The following is an 18,074-nucleotide window of genomic DNA, read 5'->3' as shown; positions in this document are numbered from 1 at the left end:
GCCTGTCATCCGGATGTGGTGCGTTTTCTTCGTGGGGCTAAGCACTTGCGCCCTCCTGTCCGTAACCCTTGTCCGTCCTGGAATTTGAATTGCGTACTATCAGCCCTCTGTGGGGCACCTTTTGAACCAATCAAGCGCGCGACTCTGAAGGACCTTACGCTGAAGGCCGTATTTTTGGTAGCGATTACGTCTGCTCGTCGAATCTCGGAGTTACAGGCGTTGTCCTGTAGAGAGCCTTTTCTGCGTTTTTCGGAGACCGGGGTCTCCCTACGGACTGTTCCATCCTTTTTGCCCAAAGTGGTATCCTCTTTTCACTTGAATCAATCCGTAGACCTGCCTGGTTTTTCAGTCATGGATCCGGGGGACAAGAGGTCGAGAGACTTGCGCAGACTCGATGTTCGCAGGATTCTCATTCGTTATCTGGAGGTGACTAATGCCTTCCGGATGTCTGACCATTTGTTTGTCCTATGCTCCGGACCTCGCCGGGGGTCTGCGGCTTCGCGGGCCACGATTGCGCGTTGGCTCAAGGAGGCGATTGGTTCAGCGTATCTTCTGCAGGGGAAGTTGGCACCTAGGGGACTTCGTGCTCATTCCACTAGGGCGCAGGCCACGTCCTGGGCTGAGGTTTCTCAGGTGTCCTCGCAGGAGATCTGTAAAGCGGCGACGTGGAAGTCGTTGCATACGTTTACTAAGCATTACAGACTCGATGTCCAGGCAGCTGAGGCTCAGGGTTTTGGAGCGAGTGTTCTCCGAGCGGGACTCTCTTCTTCCCACCCTCAGTAATTTGCTCTGGTACATCCCAGGTGTCTGGACTGATCCGGGTACGTACAGGGAAAGGAAAATTAGTTCTTACCTGATAATTTTCGTTCCTGTAGTACCACGGATCAGTCCAGGCTCCTGCCCGTCTGTTCTGATTCCGATGAAGAGTGAGAGAGTCCGCTCGTTTTGTTTTTCGGGCTGCATTATTGCGAGTTTTTGGCATACAGCCTCTTGCCTCTGGTTCTGTTGGTTTTCTGTTTTCTGCCAGGGGTGTGTTCTGAATTGGCATATATATTGCAATTTATAGTTAGTCGGGCACTTGTTTTGCTTTGACAGTACGTTCGACTGAGGGGCTGTGGGTGGCACCTTACTATATGTAGGGAGCCCGTCAAGTTTTGCTCTGTCTCCATCTGCTGGCACGGAGTCACAACCCAGGTGTCTGGACTGATCCGTGGTACTACAGGAACGAAAATTATCAGGTAAGAACTAATTTTCCTTTCCTGAACATACCCAGATCATTCCAGACAAGTGGGATTTATTCATCCCTACCAGCAGATGGAGACAGAGGACAAAACTTTGGGCACTGTTACTTATCCCAGGACAAGCAGGATGATAGTCCTTACATATGGCTGACATCACTGGACGGAGCTCTATTACGGAAAACTTTCTGTCAAAGTTTCTAGAAACTTTTGACTGGCACACTGAGCCCACTGAGTATGCCCAGCATGCCATTATTCCTCGAGCCACAGGGGTCTCCCTTCAGTCATCTTTTTTCCGTGCTGCAGTTAGCTTCGCAGTTAAGGAGCCTGTGTGGTACTTCACACATTTTTTCCTCATGGAAAAAGTTCAAAAAAATTCTCAAAATTTTCCCCTTCATAGGGGTCTCCCGTTTTTACATCGATTTGGTGAGTAAACCCTCTTGCGGTCGATACCGTTCCGTCGGGTTTTGTTGCCAGAAGGTTGTCGACGGCTGTCCGGCCTTCAAACAATTATTTGTAATGGCAACCGGGTTCAAAAAAATGCCCAAATTGTCCTCGGACAATGTCAATTACTGACCCCCATGTCGATTGTGTCCTTTGTTTGGGCCCGGGACTTAGTGTAACTGCATGCCCTCAATGTGCCGAAATGACGGCTAAAGGCAGACGGCCTGTCTGGAAAAGATGGAAAGCCTTTTCCATATTCAGCTTCTTCCATCGACCTCAACGTCAACGCAGTCGTCACGGGGAGGAGTGGCTAAAAAGGTAGTCATAAAAACCAAGTGGCCTGAAGGAAGTGGTGACTACCCGTCCCCGATGCCACCATGGTCCTCGATAAAATCGACTTCGGTGTTGGAAAAGAAAGGTACCGAGCACCGAGAGAAACATCGGCACCTTAATCAACTGACTTCCACGCCCGATGTTGGCTCGATTCCCGGGATGGCTCCAATAACCATCGAGCCACCACCAAAGAGAGCTCGAGCAGAGGAGCCATCTATGCCCTCGATACCTCTTAGTCCAAGGCGATCCCCACCGATATCAGTGCCGGGTTCTGTGCCTCCACAGGGATCTGTGGAAGTGCCAGCTCCGCCTTCTCTGCCACCCCTATAGCTGCTTTGACCTCACGAGCTATAAGGGAGGAACTGGACGGGTTCCAAGCCGGAGCCATTGGTGTTTACACCATTACTCGAAAGAATCAATTCCTTGATCAGTGCCCTACCGATGCAACCACTGCCATCGAAACCGATGACACCGATAAAAGACCCAACACCGATACCAATCCCCAGTTCTTCGGAGGATGAAGCCTCAGGTTTTAATTTACCATTGCCTGAGCCGATACTGGGGCCATCGGTTATCTCTCAACTGAGGCTCCCGACTATTCCATCGATGCCACCGAGGTCTCATCCTAAACCATCAATGCCTTTACATCCTTCGATGCCATTTCTTCCTCCTCATTCCACTCCTCCACATCATCCCTTATCGGATCCCTGGGAGGATGTGGATACAGATTCCTCCTCCGAAGATGTTATCTGACCCATCTCCACCAGAAGAGAGGAGAAAGTCACATCCAGAGGACCTCCCTTTTTCCAATTTATACCATACAATGTTCAATTTGTACTTTGTTCTATTGTTACATGTAATACGTATATATTTGTTCTATTGTTATATGTAAAGCCCCTCCCTTTTGGGCATTTCAATGTTTTATGTAAACCGGAGTGATTTGTATTTCATACAAGAACCTCGGCATATAAAAATTAAAAATAAATAAATAAAATAAAATTTTGGCAAGGAAATGTCTGATACAATTCCCTTCCAGTTATTAACTGAAGAGGATACAAGATATAAAACTCTGGAGGTTCTACAGTTTGTAGATCCCCTCCCAAGGAAGTACTTGCCATCCCAGTCCATGAAGTCCTAGTTGATCTTCAACATAGATTATGGAAACATCCTTGTTCAATTCCACCAGTGAACAAGCGGACGGACGCTACATACTTAGTCCAACACATCACAGGATTTCAAAAGCCTCAGCTCCCACACCAATCTGTGGTGGTTGAGTCCGCCCAAAAAAGATCAAAAAGAATCCATCCACAGCTCCTGGCAAGGAGCAGAAATTTCTGGATACTCTGGGAAGAAAGATGTTTCAAGATTCTATGCTTGTTTCTAGAATTGCATCATACCAATTATACATGACGCAAAACCAACAAAACTTATGGAAACAGATACAAGAACTGTCTGAATATTTGCTTAAGCAACACCAAGATTCCTTCAATTCTATAATTTATAAGGGCCTAGAAGCAGGTAAACACGAAGTACGTGCAGCCAATGACTGTTTCGAGACATCTTCCAGGATGGCAGCAACAGGTATTAGCGCAAGAAGATGGGCCTGGCTTAAAGGCATCTGATCTCCGGCCTGAAATTCAGGAGAAATTAGCAGACCTCACTTGCACTGGTGACAACCTTTTTGGAGAAAAGGTGCAAGATGTTGTTGCACAATTAAAGGACCATAATGAAACTCTGCGCCAGCTTTCCATCATGGCGACAAACTCCATCTTCTGCAAGGCGAACAAACAGGAAGGATACCAGAAAACCTTATTATAGACCATGAAGGTTTTATCCTTCAGCACCTTGTGGTAGGTCAACAAGGCCAACCCAAAGAGGTCAGTCCAGGCAACCAAAGGCATCTATACCTCAACCTCTCCCCCAGACAGGCCCAGCATCAGGGTTTTGAAAGCCTTCCAGAGAACAGCAGCCAATTCAGCACTTGCCAGTTGGAGGCCGAATCTCATTCTTTCTACCCAATTGGGCAAATATCACAACAGATCATTGGGTACTATCCATTGTGAAACAAGGTTACCATCTGGATTTTCTCACATTACCCAGAGATTCCCCACAAAACTCCAATCTTTTGCAAACAGAATTATCCACCCTGCTGAGAGCCAGGGCCGTGGAACCAGTTCCCCGACCCCAGCAGGGTAGAGGATTCTACTCCCGCTATTTTCTCATTCCAAAGAAAACAGGAGAACTACGACCTATCTTAGAACTCCGAAATCTCAACAAATTTCTACGGAAAGAAAAATTCAGGAAGGTGCCCCTAGGCACCATGCTTCCTCTTCTTCAAGCAGGAGATTGGCTTTGTTCTCTGGATCTTCAAGATGCTTATGCTCACATTCCAATATTCCCTCCTCATCGCAAATTCCTGCGTTTTTTGGTGGGTCATCAACACTTTCAGTACCGGGTTCTGCCATTCGGACTTGCATCGGCACCCCAAGTATTTACAAAGTGCCTAGCAGTAGCGGCGGCCCATTTATGCAAGAAAAGCATACACGTCTTTCCTTATCTAGATGACTGGCTCATCAAAAACCAGTCGCAACAAGGAGCTCTCGACTCTGTCAAACTCACAATCAATCTGCTTCACTCGTTAGGATTTCTGATAATTGATGAGAAATCCCATCTCATACCATCTCACCTTCTACATTTCATCAGAGCAGAATTGAACACCACTGTGTCAAAAGCCTTCCTACCAAAAGACCGTGCAGGTACACTCTCCAAATTAGCGAAATCTCTGCACTCAAAAACAACGGCTACGGCCCATCAGTTTCTAACTCTGCTGGGCCACATGGCTTCCACAGTCCACATCACCCCTATGGCCAGATTAGCCATGAGAGTAACACAATGGACTTTGAGATCACAGTGGCTCCAAGCTATTCAACCGCTGTCGTCTCCAATTCACATAACCCATCAGTTATGTTCATCGCTCCTCTGGTAGACGAACACGAAAAAGTTGCCAACAGGTCTACCGTTTCAACAACCAGTTCCACAAGCAACCTTAACTACAGATGCATCCACGTTAGGTTGGGGAGCACATGTAGAAAATCTTCAGACTCAAGTTACTTGGACAAAGCTCGAAGCAACATTTCAAATAAACTTCATAGAAACATAGAAATGACAGCAGAAGAAGACCAAATGGCCCATCCAGTCTGCCCAGCAAGCTTTCACACTTTTTTTTCCTCTCTCTCATACTTATGTTACTCTTGGCATTTAGTAACCTTTTGGTTCTATTTCCCATCCACCCCCACCATTAATGTAATCTTTTGGTTCTATTTCCCTTCCACCCCTCCTAGAGCTTCAAGTTATACGTTATGCTCTATATGCGTTCAAGGACTGCCTTTCATACAAGACTGTTCTCGTACAAACAGACAACACAGTTGCCATGTGGTACCTGAACAAACAGGGAGGTACAGGTTCTTATCTCCTTTGCCAGGAAGCCGCACAGATTTGGGAATGAGCCCTAACAAATTTCATGTTTCTCCAGGCCACTTACCTAGCAGGCATACACAATGTAGTTGCAGATCGCCTTAGTCAACAGTTCCATCCCCACGAGTGGTCCCTGGATCCAGCGGTAACGACCAGAATCTTTCAGCATTGGGGTCAACCAACAATAGACCTCTTTGCATCCGAACTGAATTACAAAGTGAACAGATTCTGCTCCCTATACAAGCAGAGAAACCAGTTAGCCATGGATGCCTTTGTTCGTCCCTGGAACTCAGGCCTCCTGTACTCATATCCTCCGATACCACTCATAGCAAAATCTCTAATGAAGCTACAACGGGACAAGGGGTCAATGATACTCATAGCCCCTTATTGGCCTTGACTAGTGTGGTTTCCCGTACTTCTCGACCTCTCGATCAGAGAACCAATTTGCCTGGGCTCAGCACCCACTCTCATAACTTAGGACCAGGGCAGGTTGCACCATCCCAACCTTCAAACCCTATCCCTCACAGCCTGGATGTTGAAAGCTTGATCCTGCAACCACTCAATCTTTCAACTAATGTCTCTCAAGTGCTTGTAGCTTCAGAAAAGCCTTTCACATGAAAATCCTATCGTTGTAAGTGGAAAAGATTCACCTCGTGGTGCACCCAAAAAAGTATTTATCCCCTTTCCTGCCCCACGTCATCTTTATTAGACTATCTCTAGTACCTTTCAGACTCTGGTCTCCAGACTTCCTCAGTTAGGGTACACCTGAGTGTTATTTCAGCTTACCACAAGGGACTAGGGGATACCCCTATATCAGAGCAACCCCTTGTCAGTAGATTTATGAGAGGTTTAATTCAACCTAAACCTCCTTTGTGGCCACCAGTCATAGAATGGGACCTTAATGTAGTACTAGCAAGGCTCATGCATTCTCCTTTTGGGCCCATAGATTCATGTGATTATAAATTTCTTACATGGAAAGTTCTCTTCCTAGTAGCTATTATATCTGCTAGAAGAGTTAGTGAGTTACAAGCCCTTGTCACATACTCACCCTATACCAGGTTCCTACATGACCGAGTGGTCCTCAGTACTCACCCTAAATTCCTTCCCAAGGTGGTTACTGACTTCCACTTGAATCAGTCTATAAATTTGCCCACATTCTTTCCCAGACCTCACTCGCACCAAGGCGAAAGAATTTTACATACCTTAGACTGTAAACGCACGCTAGCATATTATCTAGACCGCACTAAAGACTATAGAAAATCCACCCAGCTCTTTGTTTCTTTTGTCAAAAACAATCTGGGTATGGTAGTGGGCAAACAAACACTCTCTAACTGGCTAGCAGATTGTATAAACTTCTGCTATGAAAAAACAGGCCTTTCTCTCCAGGGACGAATAAAAGCGCACTCAGAGCAATGGCAACCTCAGTAGCACACTATCGTTCAGTACCGATTGCCGACATCTGTAAAGCTGCAACATGGAGCTCTCTTCACCCATTTGCTGCTTACTACTGCTTGGACAAGGAAGGTCAACAAGATACAGCCTTTGGACAATCTGTCTTAAAGAACTTATTTCCAGTATAATCCCAACTCCTTCCATGTCCATCGTGCTGTGATTCAGGCTGCCTCATCTTTTCCAACAGTCACCAGTTGTTGTGCCGTTGCACAAGTAGTTTGCTGTTGGTCCAAAATAAAAATGACTCGGTCTGTAGCTTGCTAATCACTCATGTGAGGACTGTCATCCTGCTTGGGATAAAGCAAAATTGCTTACCTGTAACAGGTGTTACCCCAGGACAGCAGGATGTAGTCCTCACGAAACCCACCCGCCACCCCGTGGAGTTGGGTCCGATACGTTTTATTATTTTATTTTTCGCTAGCACGCATTACTACAAACGAGACTGAAGGGGAGACCCCTGTGGCTCGAGGAATCATGGCATGCTCAGTGGCCTCAGTGTGCCAGTCAAAAGTTTCTAGAAAGTTTGACACAGTTTTCCATGATAGGGCTCCGACCAGTGACATCACCCATAAATTATAGGTAAGCAATTTTGCTTTATCCGAGAGTGCCACCAGCAGGCCTTCAGTATTTCTCTGCCTCCAGCAGATGGTAGAGGTGTAAACCTGCAGCCCTGAGTGACTTGAAGATTAGCAGTCCCCCCAAGGTGCCAGGTTCCTGTTGAGGACCATCCCTTGGGTCGAGCCGGGCGAACGGAAGGTTGGATACTCCTGGCGGTTTCAGCCCGGGACCACTGATAGCCAGGACCCTGGTTCCCTCAGTGGGACCCGAAGTCCCCTCCTGTCCGCTTGGCTTGCTCAGGGAAGTAGCCCCCCTTTTGGAGCTTTTCTTGCTGCCTTGTGTGCCTTTTTGCTGCTGTTAAAAAAGAAAAGGTACAGTAGCGAGAGCACAGGGATAGTGCTTAGCATCCACACGAGCGGCCGGCTGCTGGAGCTATCTGAGGGGGGAGGGGAGAGGCTTCGGCCACAGTGCCAGAGTCCCCGAGGGGGGGTGGGGGAGACTTCTCTTAGCGCCTGTTTTGGAGCGGGGATTGGCGCGTGCGTTTTCCGCGCCGGCTGGCTTAGTTCTTTCGCGCCAGCGGGAACCTCACAGCAGCGAGCCCCTTTCATTAGCCTGGTGGCGGTGGCTGCATGGTGAGCTCCCCCCCTTTCTCACGTGGTTCAGCAGCGCGAAGAGGAGCGACCTGGGTCGGGACTTAGTAGTCCGGAGGGTCCCTCGGGGGATCCAAGGTGGTTTGCCCCCGAATGTTTGGTTCCACTGCACGAGGCTTTCCTGGCCCGGGAGGCAGGAAAGCGGAGGTTTAAGGACAGTCCTTTGGACTCTGCCAAAAAGCCTCGGGAGCCCCAGGCCGGGTCCGTGGGCCCACGTGTACAACCTCGGGGTTCCCGTTCTGCACGTCTGGATTCAAATCCAAGGGGCCTGGGGGACTCTGATGACCATCAGGATGAGGGTGGCTCCTCTCCAGCAGCAAATCTGGACGAGGACCCTGATGAGGTGCAACCCCAGGATCTGGATGGCATCAGATCTCATAAGAAATTGCCATGCTGGGTCAGATCAAGCCCAGCATCCTGTTTCCAACAGAGGCCAAACCAGGCCACAAGAACCTGGCAAGTACCCAAACACTAAGAAGATCCCATGCTACTGATGCAATTAATAGCAGTGGCTATTCCCTAAGTGAACATAAGAACATGCCATATTGGGTCAGACCAAGGGTCCATCAAGCTCAGCATCCTGTCTCCAACAGTGGCCAATCCAGGCCATAAGAACCTGGCAAGTACCCGAAAATTAAGTCTATTCCATGTTACTGTTGCTAGTAATAGCAGTGGCTATTTTCTAAGTCAACTTAATTAATAGCAGGTAATGGACTTCTCCTCCAAGAACTTATCCAATCCTTTTTTAAACCCAGCTACAAAAACTGCACTAACCACATCCCCTGGCAACAAATTTCAGAGTTTGTGCGTTGAGTGAAAGAATTTTCTTCGATTAGTTTTAAATGTGCCACATGCTAACTTCATGGAGTGCCCCCTAGTCTTTCTATTATCTGAAAGAGTAGATAACAATTCACGTCTACCCATTCTAGACCTCTCATGATTTTAAACACCTCTATCATATCCCCCCTCAGCCGACTCTTCTCAAGTTGAACAGCCCTAACCTCTTCAACCTTTCCTCATAGGGGAGCTGTTCCATCCCCCTTATCATTTTGGTCGCCCTTCTCTGTACCTTCTCTACCGCAACTATATCTTTTTTTTGTGATGTGGTGACCAGAATTGTACACAGTATTCAAGGTGCGGTCTCACCATAGAGTGATACAGAGGCATTATGACATTTTCCGTTTTATTAACCATTCCCTTCCTAATAATTCCTAACATTCTGTTTGCTTTTTTGACTGCTGCAGCACACTGAGCCGACGATTTTAAAGTATTATCCACTATGATGCCTAGATCTTTTTCCTGGGTGGTAGCTCCTAATATGGAACTTAACATCGTGTAACTACAGCAAGGGTTATTTTTCCCTATATGCAACACCTTGCACTTGTCCACATTAAATTTAATCTGCTGTTTGGATGTCCAATCTTCCAGTCTTGAAGATCCACCTGCAATGTATCACAATCCGCTTGTGATTTAACTACTCTGAATAATTTGGCGACCTGTTTTCGCAAGTGCCCCGAGTATCCAAGGACTATGTCCATAACTGACCCACATGAGGTTTTTGTATTATGTCTTGGGCCTTCCCATGACATCTGTCGGTGTCCAAGTTGTGCACAGATGACCCCAAAGGCCGGTGTGCAAGACTGGAGAAGATGGAGCACTTGTTTGACGCCAAGCGCTCGTCTCCATCGACCCCAGGTAAAGACGCTGAATCGAGGGGGCCCATCTTCTTCGGACCTCTCTCCATTGACATCCCACCAGAAGGACAAAGGAGCGAGTGACCATCCATCACTGACGTCGATCCATTCTAAAACCTCTGCATCATCGTCCTCTGCGCCGGAGAAGGACTGGGCTGAGCACCGAGGGAAACATCGCCATTGGCACTGACGTGAATTGCCGTCTGGTGCCGGCACAGACACACCGGAGCAGTATCGGCCTCATCCGATCCGCCTCTAAAGAGGGCCCGGGAAGAGGAGCCCCCATCTTCCTCTGGAACCGGGACCCCAAGGCTTTCCCCACCGGTGCTGGGCACCAAGCCTCCACATACCCCATGGACGCTCTGGTGAAGGCTAGCCTGCCTCCTACCCCAGGCGCCATGCCATCCACGTCAGCCTTTCGGGAGGAATTGGACCAGATGGTCCAAGCGGCAGTGCTGAATGCTCTTCGAGGCTTCCAGTCGCCACCAGCGCCGGCTCCTATGCCACTGCCGGAACCGGCGCCTTTGATGCTGGCTCCGCTCCTCGAACGCTTAGTCACCCTCATCGGTGCCTTGCCATCGATACCCATTCCATCGGGTTCCTTGCCATGAGCCAACTGCCAATCCCTGCTCCGGTCTCAATACGGATTCTGGGATCTTCTGAAGAAGAGGATTCGGGCCCTTGCTCTTCTTCTGTACAGGAACCACCGATGCTGGAGCCAGTGTCAGGGCCATCAGGTCTCCGGTGCATCGGCACCGCCGGCTTTGATACCGGTGCCGCCTATGTCAGTGCCTCACCGTCCATTGGTGACACCTTCCCGCCCTCTAGGATTTGGGTTTCTTCCTCCATATGGAGGATGGTGGGTGAAGGGGAGCCTCCCTATGACCCATGGGATGATGTTTCCTCTGAACACACCCCACAAGCTTCTTAAGAGCTTCTTTCCGAGCCTTCACCCATGATGTTAGGTTCCCTGAACGTACCCGGATCAGTCCAGACGGTGGGTTATGTCCCCCGTCCAGCAGATGGAGTCAGAACAGACTTCGAGGAACGTCACCCTATAGGCGAGCACACCCTCTGCAGGAGCTCAGTATCTTTCTGACTCCAGCAGATGAGAGTAGGGGAACCAGTGGCTTCCCCAGGATGGCAGGGATTTAGTACTTTCTGCTCTTTTCTCCTTTTCTTTCATCTTTTTAACAATTTGGATCAAGTTTTTGATAAAAAAAAAAAAAAAGTTCAATTTTTGGGGAGGCGTGGCTTCCACCCAGGAAAAAGATCTAGGCGTCATTGTAGATAATACATTGAAATCGTCGGCTCAGTGTGCTACGGCAGTCAAAAAAGCAAACAATGTTAGGAATTATTAGGAAGGGAATGGTGAGTAAGACAGAAAATGTCATAATGCCTCTGTATCGCTCCATGATGAGACCGCACCTTGAGTACTGTGTACAATTCTGACCGCCGCATCTCAAAAAAGATATAGTTGCGATAGAGAAGGTTCAGAGAAGGGTGACCAAACTGATAGAGGAAGGAACAGCTCCCCTCTGAGGAAAGGCTGAAGAGGGTTAGGACTTTTAAGCTTGGAGAAGAAACGGCTGAGGGGGGAGGGATATGACGGGTTTTTAAAATCATGAGAGGTCTAGAACAGGTACATGTGAATCAGTTATTTACTCTTTCGGATACTAGAAGGACTAGTGGGGGCACTCCATAAAGTTAGCAAGTAGCACATTTTAAAACTAATCAGAAAAAATTGTTTTTTACTCAATGCACAATTAAGCTCTAGAATTTGTTGCCAGAGGATGTGGTTAGTGCAGTTAGTGTAGCTGGGTTTAAAATAGGTTTGCATACGTTCTTGGAGAAGTCCATTAACTGCTATTAACCAAGTTGCCTTAGAGAATAGCCACTGGCATCAGTAGCATGGATCTACTTTCTGTATTGGTTCTTGCCAGGTACTTGTAGCCTGGATTGGCCACTATTGGAAACAGGATGCTGGGCTTGATGGACCCTTGGTCTCACCCAGTATGGCAGGTTCTTATGGACCCGGACAGCACAGACAAAGAGGAGGATCCAGATTCCTTGGAAGAATGGGAAATTCCCCCCCCCCCCCCTTCAGTTTAGAACCGTATCGGACCATATTACGGTTTTTCCATAGATGAATTGCTAGCCCTGGTTTCCCATACCCTGAAGATTCTGGGATTTCCTGGGGCAGACTCTGATCAAACCAAAGAAGAATCCCATTCTGATTTCCCTACTTCCAGTACTGGAAGCCATCGAGGAGTTGATTGACCCGGAATGGGATACCCCAGAAGCAAGTTCTAAAGGTGGACGAGTGTTAGAAGCTCTAAACCCACTGGTTTTGGCAGTGAGAGAACATTTGTATTACCCTAAAGTGGGATGCGCTGGTCTGTGTCTCTATGGGAACAACTATCCCAGTGGAATGAGGAGTGGCCTTAAAGGATGCGCATGATAGACTGATGGAATCCATCCTTAAACAGGCTTTTGTCACAATAGCAATGATCTTACAGATTGCTTCTTGTTGTGCCCTGGTAGCTCATTTGTAACTGCTCCTCTTTCGGGAAGTGGATGACTTGGGGGAGAATTCCAGAGAAGTTATGGAGCCCACTGCAGCTTTTTTAGCTGACGCGGGCTTGGACCTACTCTGTATCTTGGCAAAAGGAGTGGCCTTAGTGGTGGTGGCCAGAAGACTGCTATGGCTGCAGAATTGGTCAGCAGACGCAACCTCCAAGGCAAATCTTACAAAGATGCCTTTTAAAGGATCACTCCCCAGTAAATGGGGAGAATCTCCAGTACCCTGGCTATCAGAAGATAAGAGAAAGCAGTTACTGCGCCCCCCGCCCATGAGGGAGTCATTCCAGGGACTCCCAGTGCTTTCATCCCTACAGAAACTTGACATTTCAGAGGTCTCGGTCCTTTGAGGAGCTCTCAGTCCTTTGAGTCGGCAGCTCAAGAGAGGCTCAGGTTGAGGTTTGTCCCGAACCCCCCCCACTCCAATGAAGTTTTGCCAACACACCCTTGGAATGAGGAGATAGGTATTCGACTGTCCCTCTTCTACCAACAGTGGGTTGAGATCACTTCGAACAAATGGGTATTGGAGGCCATACAAGAAGGATATGCGCTGGAATTTCGCAGCACTTCTCGGGACATATTCAAGATATCTCTTTGCAACTCCCAAGCACAAGAATCAGGCAGTGAAGACTACCCTGTTAAGGCTCCTCAGGATGAGGGCTATAATCCCAGTACCTGCGCCCCAGGAAAATACGGGGCATTATTCCATCCATTTGATCTTACCCAAGAAGGAAGGTTCTTTTCGCCCCATCCTGGACCTCAAGAGCATCAACTGACATCTACGAGTGATTCATTTCTGTATGGAAATGCTACGCTCCGTGATAATGGCTGTACAATCAGGAGAGTTCTTAACCCCTCTGGACCTATCCAAGGCCTACGTACATATTCCAATCCAGCAAGAACATCGTTTCCTATGCTTTGCGATACTGGGTTGCCATTATCAGTTCCTGGGCATTGCCTTTTGGCCTGGCCACCGCCCCCAGAATATTTTCCAAGATTATGCTTATCGTAGCGGCAGGGTTGACAAAAGAGTGAATCCTGGTGCACCCGTCCTTGGACAACTGGTTGATCCGGGCAAAGTCCGTGGAAGAGTGTTTCCAGGTGACCAACAGAGTGACTTCCTTGCTTCAGGAACACGGTTGGGTCGTAAACCTGGAAAAAAGCAGTCTCAAACCCTCCCTATCCTTGGAATAGTTGGGAGTCTGGTTCGACACTAAGCAGGGCATGGTCTTCCTCCCGACCACGAAGATAAGGAAGTTGATGTCCCAAGTGCTTCTGTTGATGAACATGAAACACCCGATGATGTGGACATATCTTTAAGTCCTCTGATGTCGGCATGCCAGGAAGTAGTGCTGTGGGCGAGGGCACACATGCGACACCTCAACACTCTCTGCTATCACTTTGGAACTCATTGTCTCAAGACCATTCGATTCACCTCCACTTACCAATGGAAGTATGCTCTTGGCTCCAGTGGTGGCTGCAGGAAGCTCATCTTGGCAGGGTTGTACCCCTGTCCCCTCTGAACAGGATGGTCCTCATGACAGATGCGAGCCTCCGGGGCTGGGGAGCTCACTGGTAGGAACTGATAGCCCAGGGGCATTGAACCAAGGAAGAGGCCCTCTGGAACTTAAACCGCCTGGAAGCCTGGGCAGTCAGATTAGCGTGTCTACAATTCAGCCACATACACCAGGGTCAAGAGGTCCGCGTAATGGACAATGCAACAGCTGTAGCCTACATCAACTGCCAGAGTGGAACCAAAAGCCAACAAGTGTCACAGAAGATAGATCTCCTTATGGAATGGGCGGAACTACATCTACAGATGATCTCAGCCTCCCACATCGCAGGAAAAGACAATGTCAGAGCAGAGTTTCTACGTAGGGAGAGTGGGCTTTGTCAGCCAAAGTCTTTCAGCTGGTAGTAGATCGCTGGAGTTTCCCGTCCATCGACCTACTGGCCGCATCCAACAATGTGAAGGTTTCCTGATTCGTCAATCGCAGAAGAGATCAGTTGACCCTGGGGTTTGACCTTCTCATTCAAACCTGGCCCAAAGAGGAGCTGCGCTATATGCCTTCCCTCTGTGGCCCTTCCTAGGCACCTTCATTTGCAAAATCAAGCGCCACAGGGGATTAGTCCTGATAGTTGCTCCAAATTGGCACAGGCGTCCATGGTATGCGGACATGCGGAGACTCCTGGTGGAGACCTCCCTGTGCCTTCCACTGCACAAGGATCTGCTACAGCAAGGACTGGTCCTTCACGATTCAGCCTTAGCAAGGGCGGTATTAACTGGACTGCGGGCAGCTTCCCACCCTGATCAGGAGTAGCTTTTGTACATCCCATTGGTCCTGAGTCCATCTGGCTACACACTAGGAAATGGAGAAATTATTTACCTGATAAATTTGTTTTCTTTAGTGTAGACAGATGGACTCAGCATCCCGCCCTTGGCTGCCCGAGAACGGTACCAAGGATTCGCCTGTGGAGTGGATATCGATTCCAAGAGATTACGGGTAAGCTTTCATCCAGTCCCTAGATCCAGGGCATCTATAATCTTACTGGGGTTCATTGTTTGGTTGAGTACAGTTACGGTTTTCCTTTTTTAATCAATTTTTTTAGTCTTGTTTTTTCGATAGTATGTCCACAGTGGCTTTTGAAGAGAATACTGAAGGGCTGAGGTCACTGCAGGGTTGATTCTAGGGTGACATCAGCTTTGAAATCTGTCTCCGTCTCCATCAGCTGGCAGGGGGGCACAACCCATTGGTCCTGAGTCCATCTGTCTACACTAAGAAAAACAAAATTATCAGGTAAGTACTTTCTCCATTCCAGGACTCAGACCCATCTCTCTGACTGTTTTCCTCTTGGACTTTAGATGGCAAAGATCCCTGACCCAGTAAAGTAGCCTTATCCTCAGTGTCTCTGTTGACTACATTGTAAGCTCCAAGGAATATGGGCTATCTCTTTTATATGTCTGTAGCGTGCTGCAAACACTTTAGTTGCATTATATAAATGTTTAGTAGTAGTAGCACATGTATTTTGTTCTACACTGCAGCAGTTTCCATGCCCCTCACCACATCCCCTTGGTTGCAATGACTGGGATTACTAAAGTAAGACTTTGTGTTGCATGTGCTCATCTCTCTGCACTGTCCTTTTAGCTGAAGGTCCCCACCACAGACAAGCCTGATGTAACTGTGAACTTCCGAAAGCTGCTGCTGAACCGTTGTCAGAAGGAGTTTGAGAAGGATCAGGATGATGATGAGGTGTTTGAGAAGAAACAGAAAGAGCTGGAGGCAGCAGCCACGGTAATCGCCCGTACAGACAGTGCCAGTGTTTCTCCTCCTAGCCATGTGGAGGAAGTCTTGCACATGCCTCTCAACACGTCAGATGAACGTGAAACTCGGTGTAAAAAAAAGTAACTTTCCTGGGTCATGTGCATTTAGTCACCGGTGGCAGCCCTTATCCTGTCTCTTGCTAGAACACCCCATCCTCCCAACCTGCACTGAAGAACATCCTCAACCCCTACTTAGAGCTCCTTCACTTACTGTGCATTGAACCCCCAGCCCTTCCTTACGGGCTCCTGCTACTGGCAGTGCAGAAGAACAGTGTACAAATCTGTTGTCTGGTAGCCATGCATATTTCTGAGTTTTGGATTTGTGTATTTCTGCAGCCAGAGGAGAAGACCCGCCTGCGAGAGGAGCTGGAGGAAGCTCGTGACAAGGCTAGGAGGCGATCTCTGGGGAACATAAAGTTCATTGGGGAGCTCTTCAAACTCAAGATGCTTACGGAGGCCATTATGCACGATTGTGTGGTGAAACTGCTAAAGAATCACGATGAGGAATCACTTGAGTGTCTGTGCCGCCTGCTGTCCACCATTGGCAAGGACCTGGACTTTGAGAAGGCCAAGGTAAGGAGCTCCTGCCATGCCTCTAACTTATAAAGACACTGTCTTTCCTTCTAATTTGACTGATTTCCTTGAAAATTCTGGAGAAGAAAGTGTGTTAGATCGAGCTACATAGTTGGGTAAAAGTATCTGTGCTGTGAACAGCAGACTTGAACGTGCAGAGGAGGAAAGGGAGCAGGGCTATGTGAGGGAAGGGAAAGTACATGCAAGGATTTCATTTTGAAATCCTCATGCAAACTTTTATGTGTGCACTTCGCACCTGCTTAAAAGCAGATGAAAAGTGTGCAGGAACCAAAGAACTGGCTTTCTCCCGCCGGCCTGAGTTTCAGAAGGAAACTCCACATGCAGTTTCCCTTTGAAGATCAGATTGCAGGTCTGCAGGTACCGGTGCTGATTTTCTGCCAGGTCATAAGTTGCCAACCTGGAACTGTTCTGAACTTCCTTCCCTTTCCCCATTGCAGCTGGACTGGAAGGAGGAATGGCCTCAACCTTCAGTTATGAGGGCAATTTTTAAAGAGCTTTGTAAATTGCCCTCCCTACATATTCAGTTTAGATGAAAGTTTTATGCATTATGAAAGATTCTGGAGTGCATCTCATTACTTCTTTTATGGCTGATATTAAAGAGACGTCTGGGGGTCCCTGAAACTGTTCCCTGAAAGGTTGGGAACACCTGTTACAAGCTAAATTGGACAGAGGTACAAAAAACTGTTGTCACAGTAATCCTGGAGATCATTTTTGTAGGCCACTTTCATAAAGGTGAAAGGGTCCTTTGTTCTCTGGGTTGTTTCAGAGCTGTCACCTTAAAGTCCATAAAAGGTCCAGCCAGCTTTTTGTTTCTTTTGACCTTAATAAACGAGTGTGATGACACAGTTAGATTGCAGCTTCTTTTTGACTCTCTCTTCAATGTTGGTGGCCCATTGTATATCTGTCTTTGAGAAAATTTGTAAGATAGCATTATGGCCAGTCCATATTCCCATCCCATTACTGTTTAGATTGCTGCTTATCCACAAACTCTTTGAGGGATAGAGGCCCCAACTTCATATAGTTTCAGGTCATCCCTATGAAAAAAAAACCCTACAAAATAAAAAAATAAATAAAAAGGGCTTTCCCAACAAAAATATTTCCCACCCAGTGGTGGTTTTCTGCCTACCTTGTTTTTTTATTTTTTTGCATCCCATGTGTGAAACTAAGGTGAACTGCTTGTTTCCAGAGGCAGCAAGCTTGCTTACTTCTAGCAGAATTTAATCAGTCACACATCCACCTCCCCTTCAGAGGGGCTGGAGCCAAGCACGGTCACACAACCAGTGAAAAGAAGGCAGCCGTTGGGTGCCACGTGCAGTCACATGACCAGTGAAAGAAGGCAGCCATTGGGTGCCACGTGCGGTCACACGACCAGTGAAAGAAAGCATCCGTTGGGTGCCACGTGCGGTCACACGACCAGTAAATGAAAGCATCCGTTGGGTGCCACGTACGGTCACATGACCAGTGAAAGAAGGCAGCCGTTGGGTGCCACGTGCGGTCACACGACCAGTGAAAGAAGGCAGCCGTTGGGTGCCACATGCAGTCGCATGACCAGTGAAAGAAGGCAGCCGTTGGGTGCCATGTGCAGTCGCATGACCAGTGAAAGAAGGCAGCCGTTGGGTGCCACGTGCGGTCACACGACCAGTAAAAGAAAGCAGCCGTTGGGTGCCACGTGCGGTCACACGACCAGTAAAAGAAAGCATCCGTTGGGTGCCACGTGCGGTCACATGACCAGTGA

At 48.0% G+C, this 18,074-nt stretch overlaps 1 protein-coding gene across 12 annotated transcripts in view; it reads left to right on the top strand.

Moving 5' to 3' along the window:
• The window catches only part of EIF4G1 (eukaryotic translation initiation factor 4 gamma 1), a 344,774-nt gene that overhangs the window by 225,166 nt on the left and 101,534 nt on the right, over positions 1-18,074 (top strand). For all 12 annotated transcript variants that reach the window (XM_029617234.1, XM_029617235.1, XM_029617231.1 and 9 more), the window contains 2 exons: positions 15,570-15,716; positions 16,082-16,318. In XM_029617234.1, coding sequence (XP_029473094.1) covers positions 15,570-15,716; positions 16,082-16,318 — 384 coding nt within the window. The remainder of the gene's footprint in view (positions 1-15,569; positions 15,717-16,081; positions 16,319-18,074) is intronic.

The sequence above is a fragment of the Rhinatrema bivittatum genome, chromosome 9, assembly GCF_901001135.1.
Source record: "Rhinatrema bivittatum chromosome 9, aRhiBiv1.1, whole genome shotgun sequence".
NCBI lineage: Eukaryota > Metazoa > Chordata > Amphibia > Gymnophiona > Rhinatrematidae > Rhinatrema > Rhinatrema bivittatum.
Note: the sequence above shows the minus strand (reverse complement) of the source record. Positions and strands in the feature narration are given on the sequence as shown.